The sequence below is a fragment of the Dasypus novemcinctus genome, chromosome 11 (assembly GCF_030445035.2).
Source record: "Dasypus novemcinctus isolate mDasNov1 chromosome 11, mDasNov1.1.hap2, whole genome shotgun sequence".
NCBI lineage: Eukaryota > Metazoa > Chordata > Mammalia > Cingulata > Dasypodidae > Dasypus > Dasypus novemcinctus.
The window spans coordinates 83,891,571-83,912,706 of record NC_080683.1 but is presented as its reverse complement, the minus strand read 5'-3'; the positions used below and the strand labels follow the sequence as shown (position 1 = coordinate 83,912,706).

Genomic DNA, 21,136 nt, shown 5'->3' with positions numbered 1-21,136 from the left:
GGCGAGAGGCCGCGCCAGCCAATGGGGCGGGGCGCCTCGCGCCGGGGGCGGGGCCGTGACGCGCGCGCCTCGTGACCCGACCCGGGCCTGCGCCCGCGGAAGCCGGAAGCGGCAGTGGTCGGCGGTGCCGACGCGGAGCGGAGAGGCCGTGGTGAGCGCCCAGGATTTGAGAACCCGGCGATGGGTCTGGATGGAACAGCCGCGCGGCTGCGGTTGTCGCTGCTGGCGTGGCTGCTGCTGCTGCGGGCGGGGCTGGTTTTGGGCGCATACTCCTTCGGCAGCAACCCCCACAGAGTCCTCCACGATCTCCTGTCGGAGAAGCAGTTGCTGGAGGTGGAGGACTTGTCCCTGTCCCTGTTGCAGGGCAGAGGGCTGGGGCCGCAGTCGCTGCCCCCGGACCTGCCGGATCTGGAACCCGAGTGCCGTGAACTGCTGCTGGACTTCGCGAACAGCAGCGCGGAGCTGACCGGGTGTCTGGTGCGCAGCGCCCGGCCGGTGCGCCTGTGTCAGACCTGCTACCCCCTCTTCCAACAGGTCTCCAACAAGATGAACAACATCAGCCGAGCCGTGGGGGTGGGTAGGAGAATACACCCTAGACCTCTGGCGTGGAGGGTTGGGAAAGAGGGAGGATGTAAACAGTAGTCAACTCTGGGTGTCTCAGTTTCCCCATCTGTAAAGAATAGGAGGTTGGACTGGGTCTTTGGAGTTTGGGGCGTCGAAAGAGTGGATGGCATTATAGTGCTTGGGATTTGGATTTTTACTTTCATGGCTGCTATTGGGCCTCCTTTTGGTACATATTTGCAGATAGGTATGATTGACTTTTTTGGGGCTCCTGCAACAATTAACCCTATCTCCCTTTTCCTTTCCCCTTCTCTACCATAGTTTCCTTCCCATCTCTACCTACTTCCCAGGAACGACCCTTTCCTGGAGCCCCAAGTGCAGTGGGGAAACTGCATAGTGTGGTGGTAGTGGCTAGGATCTTGAGCTAGAAATTTCCAGATCCACCACTTTCTAGCAGTGTGACCTTAGATTAATCCTCTCAGATCCTCTCAGAACCTCAGCTTCCTCCTCTGTAATATGGGGGAAAAACCAGTTGCCTGATGTAGTTGTTACAAGGATTTAAAGAGACACCTATGAGTGATTTACAGTCTTCCAGGGGACCAGTTTTACTCTGCTTATCAGCTGTATACTCTGGATAAGTTACTTATACTCTCAATGCCTGTTTTCTCAGCTGTAAAATGGGGATAAAAGGAGCTTTTTAGAAAACTGGCTGACAATAGTAGCTCTCAGTAACTGGAAGCTAATATTTCTTGGAAATGGTAAATCTGCCGTCCATTCTTGGTATGCTGAGAGCTTTTCTGGTCATGTGGTTGGTACTGTGTGGGATTTAATAAAAATAAGGAAGAAGAGGTCTCTTCTCCTAAGGACCTTACAGGAAAGGATTAGAGTGCCAGGGCTGGTGGGAGTCACAAGGTATGGGCGGGCTATGCTGGGCCAAGGAAAAACATGAGAAATGGCATTGGGCTGGGGAATGGGAAAGTTCCTCTTGAATTGAGGCAACAGCAAGTAGTCTCATGAAAATGTGGTTGGAATTACTTAGTAAGTTGTAGATCAGTGGACAAAATAGAAACTTTATGCAGTTGCATCCTGCTTTAAATGGGCCTGATATTACCTTACTTAAATCTAATTTCTTATATAAATGGGGGATTTATTTGCATTAAATAAATTCTATGCTGAATCTTTCTGTGGAGAACAAGTTTTCAAGGTAGTTATTTAAATAAGTTAAGATTTATTTGCAATATTTTCGAGGTACACATCTATTAGGTATAGAAAAGGATATATGTAATTAATCTTACTACAGTATTAAAGTGCCCAAGACATCTCTGTCAACTACAACTACGGCAGGAAATACTATGATGTCATATTGTGTTTTGAGCAGTTAGATGACTTATTTTAAGGGTGCAGTTTATTTTAAAGAACAAGTACTGTTGTTGGCTGAATGGCTTTGAATCATGATACTTGGAACTTTGGGGGACAGCAAATGCTTTCCTAATTTGTGTGGAAATGAAGAAGAGGTTTTAAAAAAATTACCCCGAACTCTGGTGATACAGTATTACAGACATCCAAGTTAGGTATGTCGTTTCCTTGTAAATTTCCCTCTGTTGGTGGAGACACTTAAGTGCGGCAGTTGCAGACATTTCCTTCTCCCTTTGCCGCTCACAGCCTACCGAACCTGGGCATCCAGTTCACCTCATGCTAGTGTGAAAGGAAGACGGTAGGGAAATAAAAGAGGCAGGAAAACCCTTTCTCCAATCTGCATTTCCTTTTCAACTCATCCTAGACCCTAGTCTCTGTTCTCCTCCTCCCTTCAGTAGAGCTGGACATGAACTATTAGGTCAAAAGCATGATTTGTACAGTATTGAGATACTTTTATGAATTTAATAGGCTTTGTGGTTTGGTTTAGGAATTGAACCATATGTATATTACTAAATCTGTAGAACAGTTGTATTCTGAGTTTTTAAGAGTGAGCTTGTCCTTTGGGTAATTTATTTTCTTTGACTCACGTAGAATCTTTTTGTTTGATTGTTTAAATATGTTTGATTAGCAAGCCCCTACTATTCATGAATATTAGGTTAGTAAAAGGATATAGCAAGAACAGATAAGGTCCAAGCCTCATGCTGTCAGTATAGTTGGGAGAGAAAAAAAACCCATATTGAGAAAAAGAAAAAAGGAAAAAACCACCAGTGAGTGTAATATATACAATAGGAATTTAGGGTAAAGTGGTGAAGGAGATGGTGAGTTAACAGGAGGGAACAGAGCAAGGTGGGGTTAATCAGAGAAAACCTACCAGTTGACTTGAACAGACATCCTTTCTCATCTTTAAGGTGGATTGATTGAAAGAGAAGGGGAGTGTAACAAGAAGAAAAGAATCAAAGGTAGACATTAGCATCCTATTTATGTGGTGCAGCAAGCTAATGAGCTATAATAGAATATCTGATGAGAATTCTGTGTTCTTGCCACTTCTATTTACAATTACTGGAACAAAGATGACATATAGTTGTTTTTTTAAGATTTTGTTTTTATTAATAGTTATTTACCCCCATTGTTTGTGCTCACTGTCTGCTCTGTGTCTGTTCGATGTGTGCTCTCTGTGTCTGCTCATCTTCTCTTTAGGAGGCACTGGGAACCAAACTTGTGGGAGAGAGGTGCTCAATCACTTGAACCGCATCCACTCCCTGCTTTGTTGTGTCTCTCATTGTGTTTCCTCTTTGTGTCTCCTTGTTGTGTCATCTTGTTGTGTTGGCTCACTGCGCCAGCCCATCACTCCAGCCTGCTGTCTTGCTTGTCTTCTCCAGAAGGCACTGGAAACTGAACCCAGGACCTCCCGTGTGTTAGGTGGGAGCTCAATTGCTTGAACTACATCTGCTTCCCTGTATAATTTTATTATCACAAGATAAAGAAGACAGTGATTTGCAAAACCTAAATGGTAGAACGGACTGATTCCGTCTTCCTTTGTGTCATACTTTCTCCTTTTAGTTTAAGCTGATATGGATGTGGTTTCATTGAGCCAACAGTATCATCAGAGCAAGTGCAAGGGTCTTTTGCCCCACAAATTCTGAATTGCTAAGCTTTAGCCTATTCTACTTGATTTGCTTAAATTAAAAAAAAAATTTGTAAAGGTGCTAATGATTTGGGATATGTATCTGATGAGTGTTCAATATACTTTTAATGTAGACTAATGAATTCTTTATAGAGAAAACTAGAACATGGAATAACAGAGAGAGCTATGTCTTTCATTAGAGATTGTGATGGAGAGAAATGGGTAGATTCCAGAAAGATTTAGGAGGTGAACTTGATAAGAGTTGATGGTTAGTTGAGTGGGGGGATTGAGGGAGAGGAAAGAATGATTTCTAAGTTGTTGTTTTTTTAAGATTTATTTCTTGCCACCCCCCTCCCCCCATTGTTTGTGCTCACTGTCTACTCTCTGTCTGTTCACTGTATGCTCTCTGTCTGCTCATCATCTTTTTTTAGGAGGCACTGGGAACTGAACCCGGGACCTCCCATGTAATAGTTGTTTCATGGGGGAAGAACTTGAACTCAGTTTTTAACTTGTTGATTTTGAGTTGTTTATGAGACATCTAAGTGGATGTGGTTGGATATATGTATCTAGAGGGTTGGACTGGAGATAATATGTTTAGGAGTGGAGCATAAAAGTGATATTTGAAACAATGGTAATGATGAGCATACCTCATGAATGAGTAAGGAACACTAGTAGTTAAAGCTGGAGTAGAGGATAAACTATCAAACAAGACAGAGAAGAAGAGTCAGGGGGATGAAGAAAAATCAGGGGAGTGTGATGTTCTGTAACTCAAGGGAATGGGAAGAAGTGGTTATTTGTTTCACATCCTGCTGAGTGGTCAGGTAAGCCAAAGACAGAAAGCACATCTATCAACAATGGCACTGATGACACAAATAAGAGTAGGTTATTTCTTAAACTTTATTTTGAAATAATTTCAAATTTACAGGCCAGTTGCAAAAATAATACAAAACCCATGAAATAATTTCAAACTTACAGGCCAGTTGCAAAAATAATACAAAACCCATTCAAAGAACTCCATCATACCTACCCCCGCACCATACGAGATACTCAGATCCTCCAGTTTTAACATTTTGCCACATTTACTGTATCATTCTATCCATCTATCAGTCCACCCATTTATCTGTTTATCAATTTTTTAAACATTTGAGAGTAGGTTTTATACATCATGCTCCTTGAACATGGATACTTCCATTTACATTTCCTAGTAATAAGGATATTTACTTATGTAACCACCTTAAGTACAATTATCAAATTTAAGAACTTTAACATTGATATAAAACTTTCAGCCTATATTCATATTTTTTCGTATGGCCCCATAATGTCCTTTTGGGCCTTTTCTTCTACATTATTACAAGTCAAGGATCATGTACTGCATTTAATTGACTCTTTAGATGCTCCTTCCCTTTCCCTTTCCCTTTCCCTTTCCTTTTCCCTTTCCCTTTCTCTTTCTCTCCTTTCCTCTTCTTTCTAGAGCATATATACAACATAAACTTTCCCATCTCACCCACTCTCAAGCATACTGTTCAGTGGGAATAGCACTATGTTGTGCTGCCCTCACTACTATACATTACCAGAACTTTCCCATCACTTCAAAAAGAAGCGCTGTACCCATTAGGCATTAACACCTGCCTTCCCCCCAGCCTATATTTTATTTTCTGTCTCTATGTGTTTACATATTCTAGTGATTTCATATAAGTGGAGTCATATAATATCTGTCCCTTCGTGTCTGGCTTATTTCATGCAACATGATATCTTCAAGGTTCATTCTTTTTTAAGGTTGAATAATTGTCCTCAAATTGTGTGTGTGTATGTGTGTGTGTGTGTGTGTGTGTTTATTCATTCATCTACTAAGAGTCTTGGTGTTGTTTCCACATTTTGGCTATTCTGAATAATGCTGCTGTGAACATTGGTATACAAATATCTGTCCAGATCCCTTCTTTTAATTCTTTTGGGTGTATACAAAGAAGAGAGATTGCCAGGTCATGGTAGTTCTGTGTGTAATTTTTTGAGGAACGCCAAATTGTATTCCACAGCAGCTATACCATTTTATGTTATCACCAGCTATGTGCTAGGGTTCCTATTTTTCTGCATCTTTATCACCTCTTGTTTTCTGTTTCACTGATGATCTTTTTTTAAGGAGGCACTAGGTATTGAACCTGGCACCTTGTACATGCAAAGCAGGTGTTCAGCCGCTGAGCTATACCCGCTCCCCTATTTTCTGTGTTTTAATAACAGCCATACTAATGAGTATGAGGTAGTAACTCATTGTGGTTTTGATTTGCATTTGCCTAATGGCTGTGACATCGAGCATCTTTTTATGTGCTTATTGACCATTTGTATATCTTTGGAGAAATGTCTATTCAAGTCCTTGGCCAATTTTTTAATTGGATTGTCTTTTTGTTATTCTTATATTATTTTCACAGTATGGATTTCTTTCATTATTAAAAAATTATGTGTGGAAAGCTTATCCTTCTTTTTTTTTTTTTTTAATTGACTTTGTAATAATATTACATTAAAAATATATATATATGAGGTCCCATTGAACCCTACCACCCCCACCCCACTTCTCCCCCCCCCCAGCAACACTCCTTCCCATCATCATGACACATCCATTGCATTTGGCAAGTACACCTTTGGGCACCTATGCACCTCATGGTCAATTGTCCACATCATGGCCCAAAGCTTATCCTTCTAACTGGGTACAAAGTGTAGCTGTCACATTTTCTTATGGATTATAAGACTTTGAACCAAAAATTGCCCAGAAGATGACACCAAATGATTTGTAAACATTTACCCACCAGATTAAAAAATATATATATATTTATATAAGTAATACAGGTTCATTGTACAAAAATTTAGACAGTACAAGAAAAGAAAAAATCATCCGTATTTCTATTATCTAGAGATACATTTTGATGACTAGCTTTCAGAACTTTTTTTGTACCTAAAAAGCAGTTTGGGGGAAGCGGCTGTGGCTTAATCTGTTGGGCTCCCGTCTACCATATGGGAGGCCCTTGGTTCACCTCCCGGGGCGTCCTTCTGAAGGCAGGCTCACCCGCATGCTGCGGAGTGCTGCCTGGCCCGTGGGCACCGTGCAGTGCTGCCCAGTCTGCAGGTGCCATGGAGAGCCAACTCAGCAAGGTGATGCAACAAAAGAGGGAGACAAGCAAAAAACAACAACAACACAGAAGAGTGCACAGCAAATGGACACACAGAGCAGACAGCAAGAAAGCCGCAAGGGGGGAGGGGGAATAAAAATAAATATAGACACAGAAGAATGCACAGTGAATGGACACAGAGAGCAGACAGCACACAAAAAGCCACAAGGTGGGGGAGATTAAAAAAAAGAATTTGGACCTAAGTGGTTGAGATTGTACTATGGAAACACATACTTATTTGAGATGCAAAGATTTTCTTTACTTGTAGGTGAACCTGGTACTCGATACCAACAAATGCTAGTCACTGTTGTTTTATTACCATTGTTATTAATGTTATTATCTGATCATATCAAACCAAATGTTAAAAGATTATAATAAATATGTTCATTATTTTTATAAGGCTTTTTGCCTTAGGTTGTTATTTGGAAAGTCTAAAAGCATTCAGATTGTATTTTTCTATCTTCTTTATGTTACAGAATTCTTCTGAGAGCCATAGTTGTGCCAGAAGTCTCCTAACAACAGACAGAATGCAAATAGTTGTGATTATCTCTGAGTTTTTTAATTCCACTTGGCGGGAGGCAAATTGTGCAAGTAAGTAATTCTTTTCATTTTCATGTTCAATTTATGGTTCAGGAGTACAGATGTCAGATTTTATTTTAATGAATTTTGGAATCTGAACTAGATCATACTTTTTATTGCTAAATGAACTGATTTGCATCATGGTTATTAGTGAGAACTACTTGGGCAAATACTGAAAGGTGAGAAAACATAACAGTTCAAAGCATGAGCTTTTCAGAGTCAGATATATCTGGGTTTGAGTCTAAGCTGCCACTTAATAGCCTAATTTCTAGCTGTCAGACTTTGGGCAAGTAACTTGGCCTCTTGGAACTTCAGTTGCCTCATCTGTAAATTGATGGTAGTATTGGAAACTAACTTACAGGGTTATTTTGAAGATTAAATGAAATAAATTGTATAAAGCACTTAGCTTGGTGACTGACACATAGTTAATGTTCAAGAAATGTTAACTGTTTAGTATGATAATCATGATATTTATAATATTCTGTCAAATGGGGAAGTAATAACTGTTCTACCTGCTTTGCAGGTTTGTGTGTGTTTATATAGTAAACTGAGATTTATTTTCAGACATTCTTCAGAAAAATTAAAATCACTGTTTCAATTCAGAAGTGTTTTTGAGTAACAGCTATGTGCTGGGCAGTTCTTATAATTTGGTGAGGGAGAAAGTTACATATACTTAAAAGTGCTACCTAAGGTAGACAGAATAATGCCTTAATAAAGTCATGCAGTCCTTGGGGGAAGTAGAAAATAATTGTAATTGGGGAGGATTTGAAATGACTTCCTGGAGGAGAAGGTCTTTTGAGCCTAGATGTTTGTGATTGGGCTTGATTTCATCAAGGAGAGATGAGTCAGGCCCTGAACACTGTTGCAAATATCTCTGGATGTGGCTCCTCGGGAAATGGAGATTGGCTGTCGCTGTGGGCCCCAAGGGGAGGGGAGAATGGATGTTGAATGGATGGATCCAAGGTAAATGGGGGTAAGAGAGGAGTTTCACGAGAGTACACAAGGATGGATATAAAACATGTAATGTTACACCAAAAACATATAGGGGATGACAGACTAATAATGTAAACCATAATGTAAAACATAGGATAACTAAACATTTAGAAAACTGTATAGCCTAAAGTATGGACCACAATGTAAGCACAGATGTCACCTTGTTTGAAAGCTATTGTCTCAGAGTCTGTACATCAGTTTAAGTAAATATGATATGAATAAGTTATAAGAATATCGCTGTGGAAGGGAAAAGGTTTTATGGTGGATGTGTGGGAGTACTGTATATTGTATACATGAATTACTGTGATCTAAGGCTCTTGTGAAGGAAGCTCAATAATTAGGAAAAAAGAAAAGAAAAAGATAGGATGTAGAATTTTTCCAAATCAATACGTATTCTATATCTAACCTTTAAACCCATTGCTATATTCCATTTTACTAGTAAGGGATCCTGACATTATATTGGGCTTCACTTTTCAGGAAGTTTTGGATCACAGAGTGGTTCAACAATGGCAGTGGAGGAATACTGGTATGGGATGTTATTGACAGGTGATATATGGTTGACAGGGAGTTATACAGGGCATATGTCCAGGGTGCGTGGTAATGTTTGGATATACTCATAGTGGAAACAATTAAAAACAACAGCTGGGGGCTACTGGGTTCCTGGCCGGGGGGTGCTCTGTCGTGGTCCCTAGGGGAGCAGCGGCAGACCCCCAGGTGCAACGGTAAGGACCAGGAAGGAATGAGTGTCCAACAGTGAGCCCCTGATACTAATGACTATGTTTGTGAGCCTATACGCCTGAAATAAGAACAAGGCCTAGAGCAGCACTGTGCCTAGGAGTTTCCTCCTGACAGCCTTCATGTTACTCAAATGTGGCCAGTCTTGAAGCCAAACTCAGCATGTAAATGCAATGCATTCTCTCCAGCATGGGACATGACACCCGGGGATGAGCCTCCCTGGCACTGAGGGATCACTACCAAGTACCAGCTGATGATGCAACTAGAAAATGACCTTGCATTAAAGGTTCGACGCGGACCAGCAGAATATCCCTGTCTACATATAATAACAGGACTTTAAAATGCTGTTTGACCTAATGGAAGGGGGAAATGGAAAGGAGAAATGAGTTTATATGGCTATGAGTCTCTAAAAAAGAGTCTGGAGGTTGTCAGAAAGATTGCCTTTATGCACACCTGAGCAGAGTCTCAGAGACAGATAAAGTAGATACAACCCCAGGTATTGGTTCTTTTGAGGGCTAAAGAGACCCACAGGTTCTATGGTCATGGCAGATGGGGTTCACTGCCATGTCAGTTGACCCTTCTTTGGAGCTGGTGTTTCTGCGTGATGGAGCTGGACACAGATGGGATTGCTTTTCACAAGACTTTCATGCTACTTTATTGGAATTGTAGTGGGTGCTAGGGTTTAAGATATATCTAGGGGATTTGAATCTCTGTACTGACAATATGATAGCCAGACCCTGAGCCTCAACAGACTTCAACTCCTACACTCTGATTTATTGGACGTACCCCACTCAGCTAACATGGAGTTGAAGAATGTCAACCACCACACCATGGAGCCTAGAGTGCCTACAACTGAAAGCAGGAGGATTGCACCCAGTATCCATGTGGAATCTAAGCCTCCTCTTGACATAGATGTGCAATGGACACAACCAGTCCAAGGTCTACAGAGAAAATGTGGCATTGGTGTGGGAAAAGTGGCCATGGTGGCTGCTGGGTGCGGGGAATGGGAGGAAGAGATGAGATGCGGAGGCGTTTTCGGGGCTTGGAGTTGTCCTGGGTGGTGCTTCAGGGACAATTACCGGACATTGTAGATCCTCCCAGTGCCCACTGGATGGAATGTGGGAGAGTATGGGCTATGATGCGGACCATTGACCATGAGGTGCAGCGATGCCCTGAGATATACTTACCAAATGCAATGGATGTGTCATGATGATGGGAGAGAGTGTTGCTGTGGGGGGAGTGTTGGGGTGGGGGCAGTGGGGTTGAATGGGACCTCATATTTTTTTAATGTAATATTTTTTAAAAATGAATAAAAAAATTAAAAAAAAAAAAAAAAGGAGACATGAGAGGAAGGACATGACAAATAGAGAGGCATCATGGACAGAGGCCAGAGGCATAAAAGGGAGGTAGATGTTCTAGGGTCCTGGAAGTATAATAGGAGATATATGGAAAGGGAAGGTAGGACCTTTTTTTTTTTTAAAGATTTATTTTTTATTTATTTCTCCCTTTCTTCCTCCCGCCATTGTTGGCTCTCTGTGTCCATTTGCTGTGTGTTCTTCTGTGTCCACTTGCATTCTTGTCAGTGGCACCAGGAATCTGTGTCTCTTTTTGTTGCATCATCTTGCTGCATCAGTTCTCTGTGTGTGCGGCACCAGTCCTGGGCAGGCTGTGTTTTTTTTTTGCGTGGGGTGGCTCTCCTTGCGGGGCACACTTCTTGCACATGGGGCTCCCCTGTGTGGCATGGCATTCCTTACACGTATCAGCACTGAGTGTGGACCAGCCCACCGCATGGGTCAGGAGGCCCTGGTTTGAACCCTCGACCTCCTATATGGTAGGCGGACACTATCAGTTGAGCCAAATCCACTTCCCAGGTAGGACCTTGATTGATAGGAGTTTATCTTTCAGGCCAACAGTTTTCATAGTGCTTTGAACACCAGCATATCATTAAGAAAAGCAAGTATACCATAATATCTTGGAGCCTTACAATGTATATGGATTAATAAAGGGATTGAGAAGTCTTGTAGGTTAAAAACAACTTTTTGAGTTTTAAGGCCTCCCCAGCAGTTATATGTCTCCTTATAAATTAATGAATAGGCATTTGGGTTAAAAAAAAAACAACAGCAAAAAAAAACAAAACAAAAAAAAAACCCCACACAACTTTTTAATGCCACTTAACCTAGCACTTTCAAAGCTCTTTTTTTATTTAAAAAAATTTTTTTTAAATTAAAGTTAATAGATCACAAGGAATGTTACATTAAAAAACATTAAAAAAAACCAAAAAACATAAGAGGTTCTCATATAACCCACTCCCCAGCCCCCACCAGATCATTTTTGTAAATTGTATTTTTTGAAGATATATACATCACACAAAAAATGTTACACTAAAAAATATAGAAGTTCCTGTGTACCCCCCTACACCCCCACCCACTCCTCCCACACCAACAACTTCCCTTATCATTGTGGCACACAAAACTCTTTTTTAAAGCTACAAAGCCTTGTGTATGTGTGTATGTGTGTGTGTGGAACCCCTTAGGAAGAGGAAGAGGAGAGACCAATAAGGAGGTTATTATATTAGTTTAATCAAGAAGCAGAGGAAACGTGAAGTAGGACAGGAGCTGGAGAAATAGAAAGGACAGGATGGATTTTTAAAATTTGATGAAGTAGCTTAACTTTTCTAAGGACTTGTCTTTTTGTTTAGTGTGTATGAAGAAAAACTATAAATGGGCAAAAGACCTCCTGCTAAGTTTTTTCCCTTTACAGAAGACCCTGGTATATTGAATATTAAATCTTTTTGTCTTAATTAAAATTTTCTGGTAATTTGAACAGAGGCATGGCTAATATTTAACTTTTTTAAAAAACAAACCTTTACTTTTTTTGGAATGAAAATCTCTAGTTTGGTAAGACTGAAGAGACTTTGCTTAAGGTATTCAGGAGAGCTTTTTAAAAATTTTTCTTAAGCCCTTTATAAAAATCCTGTAATAAAGAAAAATGTATTATAAATAATTTAAAATCAGCTTATTAAAGTAAATGGAGATTTGCTTCTTTTGATTGGTTTAATTTACGCACTTAAGAAAGGTAAAGCATCTTTTCTTTTGAAAGGTATTTTGTGATGAAGACTTCACTAATTCAAAGTAGCTTTCTTCCCCAGTTTAAAAAAACAAAAAAAGAAAAAAAAAGAAAGGAAAATAATTTTTATAGCATATTCACCCAATGTGGTAGTTATAAAACTCTTTAGAATAAATTTTTAGGGTCCCTTTGGTTTTCTTATAGGCATCCTGTCTTGAAAATATTCTTTAGATTGAACCTCCTCTGAAGAACAATAAACTGCTGAGGAATTAGAGCTAAATTATTCAAGAGACTCTTCCTAATTAAAATGAATTGGTCAAGATATATGGTCAGGTGAAAGAAACAAGGACCTATGTACTAGATGGCTGACTGGGCAGAAAAGGAAGACAGGCTTAGTTTTCACTGTATTTACATTTGTACCATTTGGATTTTCTGCTATGTGCATTTAATAGCTATTTGAAAATATATGAAATTGTAAAAAATGGAATAGAATGCCCAAATCTAGGGTGAGTATTTATATATTAGATGTAGTCAGAGAGTGGCTATTGTCTTTTCTAGAATTATGCATTTAAAAAAACACAAGTATCTTCTACTTATTGATTCATTCACATTTCAAAATTTAATCATAACTCATAGTCTGTATTTTAAAGGAGATAAAATATAACTTTAAATTTGGACTTCCTCAGTTTTTCAACTGTTTTTTCTTGGGCTGGGCATTCTAAAATAATTATTTTAACTAGAATTCAATACCTGTACCAAATTAACCTGGAAACACTTCCTATTATGCTCTCTGTATACATATTTAATAAAGATAGGCGGCGGACTTAGCCCAGTGGTTAGGGCGTCCATCTACCACACGGGAGGTCCGTGGTTCAAACCCCGGACCTCCTCTACCCGTGTGGAGCTGGCCCATGCGCTGTGCTGATGCGTGCAAGAAGTGCTGTGCCACCCAGTGGTGATGCCTGTGCAGGGGAGCCCCATGCGCAAGGAGTGCGCCCCGTAAGGAGAGCCACCCAGAGCGAAAGAAAGTGCAGCCTGCCCAGGAATGGCGCCGCCCACACTTCCTGTGCTGCTGACGACAACAGAAGTGGACAAAGAAACAAGACGCAGCAAAATAGACACAGAGAACAGACAACCGGGGGGGGGGGGCATTAAATAAATAAATAAATCTTAAAAAAAAAATTAAAAAAGATAATTTGAAAATTTTCTGAGAAATTTAAATTATGCAATAAACTGGAAAAATTTTTTAATCAAAGTTTAATAAAACATTCATAGTTGAGCAACATACTCTTTTCTTACAAAGTAGTTATATATTGAGAACATGAGAAATTTGAAGGAAGGAAAAAAATGGGGAACTAAAGCAAGTGAGTAACAGGTCAGCAATTGAATTAAATAATATTGCACAGTTTACAGTTCTTTCATAGCTGTTTCATTTGAGCATCACAATAAGCTCTGTGCTATAGAATGTGGGCTCAGAGAATGTAAATAAACTGCAGATGTTAAGAGTTTAGAACTAAATTCAAAAGGATTTTAAGATTGTTCATTTGAGTAAATGATTTTCTTCATGAATTAAAACCTAATTTTGCTTTTTTAAGTACTGTTCACAAGTTTGTTGCAGTGTCTCCATTTAAAAAGTACAAATACACTCTACTTAGTCCTACAAAAATTTATCTTTTGTGATATGTACATGTTGCAAATTATAGAAACCTTGATCTTTTACTAAAAATATAAATGTAAGATACTTTTTCCCCAAAGACCAATTAATACTACATAAAACTAAAACTAGATAATGTTAAACTTTGTTTTTAAAGATTTATTTATTTAACACCACCCCCCCCCCCCCCCCCCCCCCCGTTGTCTGTTCTCTGTGTCTATTTGCTGAGTCTTGTTTCTTTGTCCGTTTCTGTTGTCGTCAGCGGCTCCATTCCTGGGCAGGCTGCACTTTCTTTCACGCTGGGCGGCTCTCCTTACGGGGTGTACTCCTTGCGCGTGGGGCTCCCCTGCGCCGGGGACACCCCTGCGTGGCAGGGCACTCCTTGCGCGCATTAGCACTGCGCATGGGCCAGCTCCACACGGGTCAAGGAGGCCCGGGGTTTGAACCGCGGACCTCCCATGTGGTAGACGGATGCCCTAACCACTGGGCCAAGTCCATTTCCCTGTTAAACTTTTTTAGAGTTGCACATTTTCCAATATTAACCCTCAGCAGTGATGTGTTATTAATGCATCAAGTTGTAAGACAAGCTCTAGCAACTGCCATTCTATTAAATCATTAATTCCATTTGATCCTTTTATTTTCTTAATGAATGATGCAAAAGGCTTCTCTTTACTTTTTGCACTTAAAAAAAGAAATTCATTTCCCACCTATCCAGTCATTGTTTTTTAAATTATTGGCTTTTAAATATGTGTAAAAGAATACAGGGGATACTACTCTTTTAATAAAATAGAAGCAGAAAATCATATAACTAAAATTATAAGCTAATTGTGCCTAATCAGAAGATTGGTAGATTCTGTCATTTTGTATATACATGAAAATAACAATATAAATATTCAAAACAATTTCTGAATTATTTGCTTTGATTTAAACACAAAAAAGACATTATTTGGTTTTCTCAGAACATGTGTGAAATTGTTAAGTGCAAGCCACTCACCCATTTGCCTCAGTTACCTTTTTGTGGTGATCTAATTATTAAATTATTAAACTCGTAGATGTATTGCTAAGTGATACTAGCAGTAGGGATCCTCAACTATAGATAATATGGAGCCCATTCTATCTGGCACATAAAGTTTATATCAAAAAGAAAAGAATTACAAAAGAAAAACTCTTTTTTTAAGAAAACTTTAACTGAGACTTGAACCAATACATGATCCATTTTGTAGGAATACCGCTTTTGATATAAAATGACTATTCTGGGAAGCGGACTTGGCCCAGTGGTCAAGGTGTCTGTCTACCACATGGGAGGTCCGCGGTTCAAACCCCGGGCCTCCTTGACCTGTGTGGAGCTGGCCCATGCGCAGTGCTGATGCGCGCAAGGAGTGCCGTGCCACACGGGTGTCCCCCACGTAAGGGAGCCCCTCATGCAAGGAGTGCGCCCCGTAAGGAGAGCTGCCCAGGGCGAAAGAAAGTGCAGCCTGCCCAGGAATGGCGCCTCACACACAGAGAGCTGATGCAGCAAGATGACGCAACAAAAAGAAACACAGATTCCCATGCCGCTGACAACAACAGAAGCAGACAAAAGAAGAACACGCAGCAAATAGACACAGAGAACAGACAACTGGGGCGGGCGGGGTGGGGGCAAGGAGAGAGAAACAAATGAAAAAAAACTTTAAAATGATTGTTCTTTTCTCATCCTCTTTACTAGCAAACGCAAAACTAATTATATAAGTAAAAATTGTTTTAAGTGAATTTAAGGGGCTATTAGAATTTTTAAAAGAATTTTATTAAAATATATAAATGTAAAAATATAAAATACTGTTTAAAATAATACTATTAAAATTCATACACTGTTAAAAGCCACTTTTCCATTCTGCTTCCTCTAAGCTATGAAATAGGGTTGGCATCTAGTCTCTGCAGTTATTAGTCAGTGAATAGAGGCTAGGACCCCAGTAGAGGACACGGTGCCATCCGTGGACCACTCTAATCTCTTGAGAATTCCTATGTCTTTGAGTGATACTAGTCTTAGCAGGAAATGAGTTACTAGAAATTGATGAAAAGTCAAAAGAACTCTTAAGAGCTCAACCCTTCCTGTTCTCATTACAAATAACGTGGAAACTAGTTCTTCCTTGTGAGAATAACTACTAAGAATGAAAAAAAAAGCATTAAAGATTGTCTCTTGTACATGATTTTAAAACTTATATCAGCATTGTGTAATTGACATAGGGACGGCATTACTGACACCCTCTTTGGTGATCTTAGCCATATGAGAATATGTGATAAGCACAGTGACAAGACTTGGTGACACCATAGACCATTTTATGATAAAGCATTTTGCTTCTTTGGTGATCAGTTTCCAATGTGAAGTATTACCATTAAGAAGGACCCTGTAATTATCAGCTCACATATTTGTTCTACATACTGAAAACTGACCCTTTATTTGAGCTGCCTTTTATGTCTACAGTGATCTGAGTGATAATTTTATGAGCACAGTGATACAATTGAACTACTATGTAATCCTGATGTACATTCTAATTCATCAAAGAAAAACTTTTTTTTAAGATTTATTTTTTATTTATTTCTCTCCCCTTCCCCCCCACCCCGGTTGTCAGTTCTCTGTGTCTATTTGCTGCTTCTTTGTCCGCTTCTGTTGTCAGCGGCACAGGAATCTGTGTCATCTTGCTGTGTCAGCTCTGTGTGTGTGCTGTGCCATTCCTGGGCAGGCTGCACTTTCTTTCGCGCTGGGCGGCTCTCCTTACTGGGCACACTCCTTGTGTGTGGGGCTCCCCTATGCGGGGGACACCCCTGTGTGGCAGGGCAGTCCTTGCGCGCATCAGGACTGCGCATGCGTCAGCTCCACACGGGTCAAGGAGGCCCAGGGTTTGAACCGCAGACTTCCTATGTGGTAGACGGACGCCCTAACCACTGGGCCAAGTCCGCTTCCCAAAGAAAAACTTTTGATTAGTATATTTAACTTCTTATGTCTCAATTCTTTAAAAGTCAGTAATAAAACTTAATGATTAATCAGGGAACAGATGTAGCTCAAGTGGTTCAGTGACTGCTTCCCATATATGAGGTCCTGGTTTCGATCCCTGGTAACTCCTAAAAACAAGCAAACAAATGAAAAAGCCAACTCTCACTGGGGAGCAGATGTAGCCCAGTGGTTGAGTACCTGCTTCCCATGTACAAGGTCCTGGGTTCAATCCCCAGTACTTCCTTAAAAAAACAAAACAAAACAATACAAAAAAACAATGGAAAGATTAATCACAGTCATTTAACCAGAACCCCTCTTTCCAATATTTTATATATAAGTGGAAATTTACTAAGCATTAGGCTCACTTATTTGTATTTTTTAATTTAAAATGTCTTAGTTTTCATATTCGTTAAACTAATCGAACATATTAAACTTCAGGTACAAAGTCACACAACCTATACTATATTTTCTGAAGCTTGCGCTATTTTCCTAAAATTAGTGAGTGTCTTGTTTTCTGAAAACTAGTTTTGAAAAACAAGGGATCTTTATATAAGCGCCAAATAGATGCTGAATACTTTATTTAAAGATGCATAATTCCTATAATGATAATTCAGTAAGTTTCTATGTAAGATCTTAACTTGAATCCTTAACACATTTACAAATGCCTCTTGAACTGATGTCTGAGGTTTCACTGAGAAAGAAACTGTAATAGTTTGTCCTTGATGAGAGTCCATTGATTATCTGAGATGAGGAAAATTCATGATGACCACTTCACTTAGTACTTATCGGAAGCTTTATTATTACTAATATTCTTTAACTTACTCATTTCTAATGCATAGTTTCTCTCTGTTTATAACCGTATGTTTCCAATTCCTGCAAATGGATAAAAGAGGAATTATACTGAAATTCCTTTGTTTTGAATCAGAAAGTCAAGGCTTTTTAATAATGAAGACATTTTTAACCCTGTTATGTAAAGGAACTCTTCTGTGCTTTATAGTACCACTGTCTAATGATCATTGAAAAAAATGTGATGGCACTGCATTAATGAAGTCAAGATGGCCAGTCCATTAGTTATTACTTTAATTTTCAAATTAAGTGAAAAGAATGGCTGCTAGTAAAATAGAAGAGATTTAGTTTTTTTTTTTGCTTTTCAGAGAAGCTTTCTTTATAAATTACATATTTTAAAAATTATTTAATTATTTTGTATAAAAAACTTGCTTTCTCATAGTAATGTGCTATGTATTATTACTTTTGCATATATAGTGACACACACACCCATTAATCCCTATATTGTGTATTTTAGTTGTCATGACATGGCTTATTATAACACAGATATACAATTGTCTTGCTCTCTTCTATGTAAAACAGCAACTACAAACACTGTAAACCTGTTTGATTTTGTTTGCCTAATATGCTAATATTTGTATGTGTATAAATGTGTTTGTTTTTATTTATATATGCTTTGCCTCGGTTGTAGACGATTCAGGGCTACCTCATGATGGTGTTAAACCAGCATTAATAGGGGTTTGTGTGTGTATACACACATATATATATAAATGTAAAAGAATCATTATTTGAACTTTTTGAATCTAACAGTAATATTTTTAAGTAGTAAAAACAATGGGTTAGTTAAGAGAAATCTTAATTGGGAGTCTGGAAAGCATATTTTGTATTTCAGTGTCTTACTAAGTGTATGATCCCTCAGTATATCACTTTATTCTTCTGGCTTTGTTTCCTAATTTGTAAAGTGATCCCTCAGCTTTTTAAATGATAGGGTGAAAGGCTAGAACAGGACTCACCTTCTTGAGAAGATAAAGCTGCAGAGAATGTCAAGTCCACGGGTTTAGAGAGGGGAAAGTATCCAGGGCTGGGTTCATCAGCAGGACCCCATGGACATCAAAGGCAGACCACGCCCTTGCACAAGGGGCCTGCGCGAGAGAGTGAGTGGGCTGCACTGCTGCTTGCCTTCTGTAATTTGTTCACCCGGAGACAGTGTCTTCTTCTGATGTGCAAAGTGGACCTTTAATGTGCTAGTTGTTACCCTGTTCACCAATTATTTCATCTCAGTTGCTAACCCTGATCAGTTGATAGTGCCTTTCTGAATCCCTGTGGTGTGAGGTAGCTAAGCATTGGTAATCTATCTTTTTTTTAAACTTTATTTTAAATTTATTTTTATTTTATTAAATTTTTTTTATTTTTCTCTATTTTTTAAAAAATGTTACATTAAAAAAATATGAGGTCCCCATATACTCCCCACCCCCTCACCCCACTTCTCCCACATCAACAGCCTCTTTCATCATCATGGAACATTCATTGCATTTGGTGAATACTTTTGGAGCACTGCTGCACCACATGGATAATGGTTTACATTGTATTTTACACTCCCCTGGTCTACCCAGTGAAATTTATTTTTAAAAAATATTTAGATTATGTAAAATAATATGAGGGATTCCCACATGCCCCACTCCCCACACCTCCCACTTTTCCCCACATTAACAACTTATTTCATTAGTGTGGTACATTCACTGCAATCGATGAACACATTGTGGAGCATTGCCACTAAGCATGGATTAGATTTTACATTGTACTTTACACTCTCTCCCACTCAATTCTGTAGTTTATGGCAGGATATATAATGGCCTGTATCTGTCATTGCAGTATCATTCAGGACAACTCCAAATCCTGAGGTAATCTATCTTTAATGGGTAGTGGAGGGAGGACTGGTGACAAGTGATTGTGGACTCTGAGTCTTGAACTTTGATATTAATAGTTTAGAATGCAGATGTGAATATTTTATTTCTTTTGGAGTGTTAGATAGTACAGGCTTCGGAATTGACTGGGTAGAAATCCAGCTTTTCACTTGAGTAATCTATTATTTAATTTCTCTAAACCTCTGTTTTTAATTTATAAAATAGAAATGGTAGTTTTCCTCCTAAGATTGTTACAAAAATTAAATGAGTAAATGTGCTTAAAGTAAAAGCACAGTGGCTGGAATATAGCAGGCAGTCAGTCATTGTAGCTTTTATGGTGGTGGTGGTGATCATAGATTGTGTCGTGTCCTGGAGCCTACCTTTTCAGTCCTTGTCCAATCCATCTAGTCCTTTCTATTTGCATTGCAACCTTTCCTCCTGGATTATTGCAGTTGCTCCTATCCTGCTTCTCCACTCACAGTTAAAGGAAATCGTATTAGATGGCCCTGAATTTCTGAGTAAAGTGGGAGATAAAGCTGTCTTTTGAAGTTAAGGGGGACAAGAGAAGAGTCAGAGACTAGAGAGTAGAAGATAATTGGAATACCCTTTGCGGAACAATTGTTAGGGAGTCTATAGGATTGTTGAGATCAGAATGCATGCATTTGAATTGGGTTCCTTCATTATAATTTCAGAATTTTTTATAATAATAATAATGTTCTATAAACAGAATTTGGAGTACAGAAAATAAATGGAGGCTCTCCAGGGTTGGAAACATCTGTGAGTGTGCGGAAGAAAAACAGGACAAGTATTCTAGGAGAGTGTGATTGAAATGGTTCACCACAGCTTCCAGGATTTGTAGCCAGGCACCAGAGATGGTGGTCTGAGAACCCAGGAAAAGGTGAAGAAAAAGTGAGGCTAAGGAATAGGTTCAATGAAAAAGGAGAATGGATAAATAAACTGTGGCATATTCATACATAGAAAACATTAAAAGGAATGAATTTGAGTCAAAGCTAAGTAAGGCTAGTGAGTTGCAGAGGAATATCTCCATGTAAGAATAAAAGAAAGGTGCAAAACAATTCTATTTATTTCTAGACTTTACTTAAAACTCTTTTTATCAGTATTTTAGGTACAATCTCATCAGCTTGTTTCTCTGGTCTCTTCATCATGATAAAATAGAAAAATTTAAAAAAAGATTACTCTGTTGGGTGCAAGAAACAGTCCATTGTTGAAAATGGAAGAGACAGAGAACTACTAAATTTGACACAAAAAAGGATCAAAAAGCAAAAGAATTTAGGTATTAGGTTGGTGCAAAAGTAATTGTGGTATTGCTTTGTTGAAATTTGCCGTTTGATATTGGCATACATTCTTATTTAAATGTGGTTATGAGATGAATCATTTTAATGTGTATTTCTTGCCTTATTTTTTTTTGCTAATGACTTATTGCTTGCTGTTTGTATTTATTTTAGACTATGGAAATGATGTTAGACAAAAAGCAAATTTGAGCGATTTTCTTATTTGAGTTTGAAATGGGTCATAAACAGCAGAGACAACTCCCAACATCAACAACGCATTTGACCAGAAACTGTTAGCGAACGTACAGTGCAGTGGTGGTTCAAGAAGTTTTGCAAAGGAGATAAGATCCTTGTAGATGAGGACATAGTGGCCGGCCATTGGAAGTTGACAATGGCC

At 39.1% G+C, this 21,136-nt stretch overlaps 1 protein-coding gene across 3 annotated transcripts in view; it reads left to right on the top strand.

The window, feature by feature from the left end:
• Nucleotides 1-60: 60 nt before the first annotated feature.
• The window catches only part of OSTM1 (osteoclastogenesis associated transmembrane protein 1), a 52,476-nt gene continuing 31,400 nt past the window's right edge, over nt 61-21,136 (top strand). For 2 of the 3 annotated variants that reach the window (XR_011650108.1, XR_011650109.1), the window contains exons 1-2: nt 67-573; nt 7,236-7,350. Coding sequence is in view for 1 of the 3 variants with exons in the window: in XM_004468421.4 (XP_004468478.1) it covers nt 181-573; nt 7,236-7,350 (508 nt within the window). In the remaining 2 variants the exon portion in view is untranslated. Of the gene's footprint in view, nt 574-7,235; nt 7,351-21,136 lie in introns of all 3 variants that reach the window. The other variant, XM_004468421.4, reaches the window with a different exon arrangement.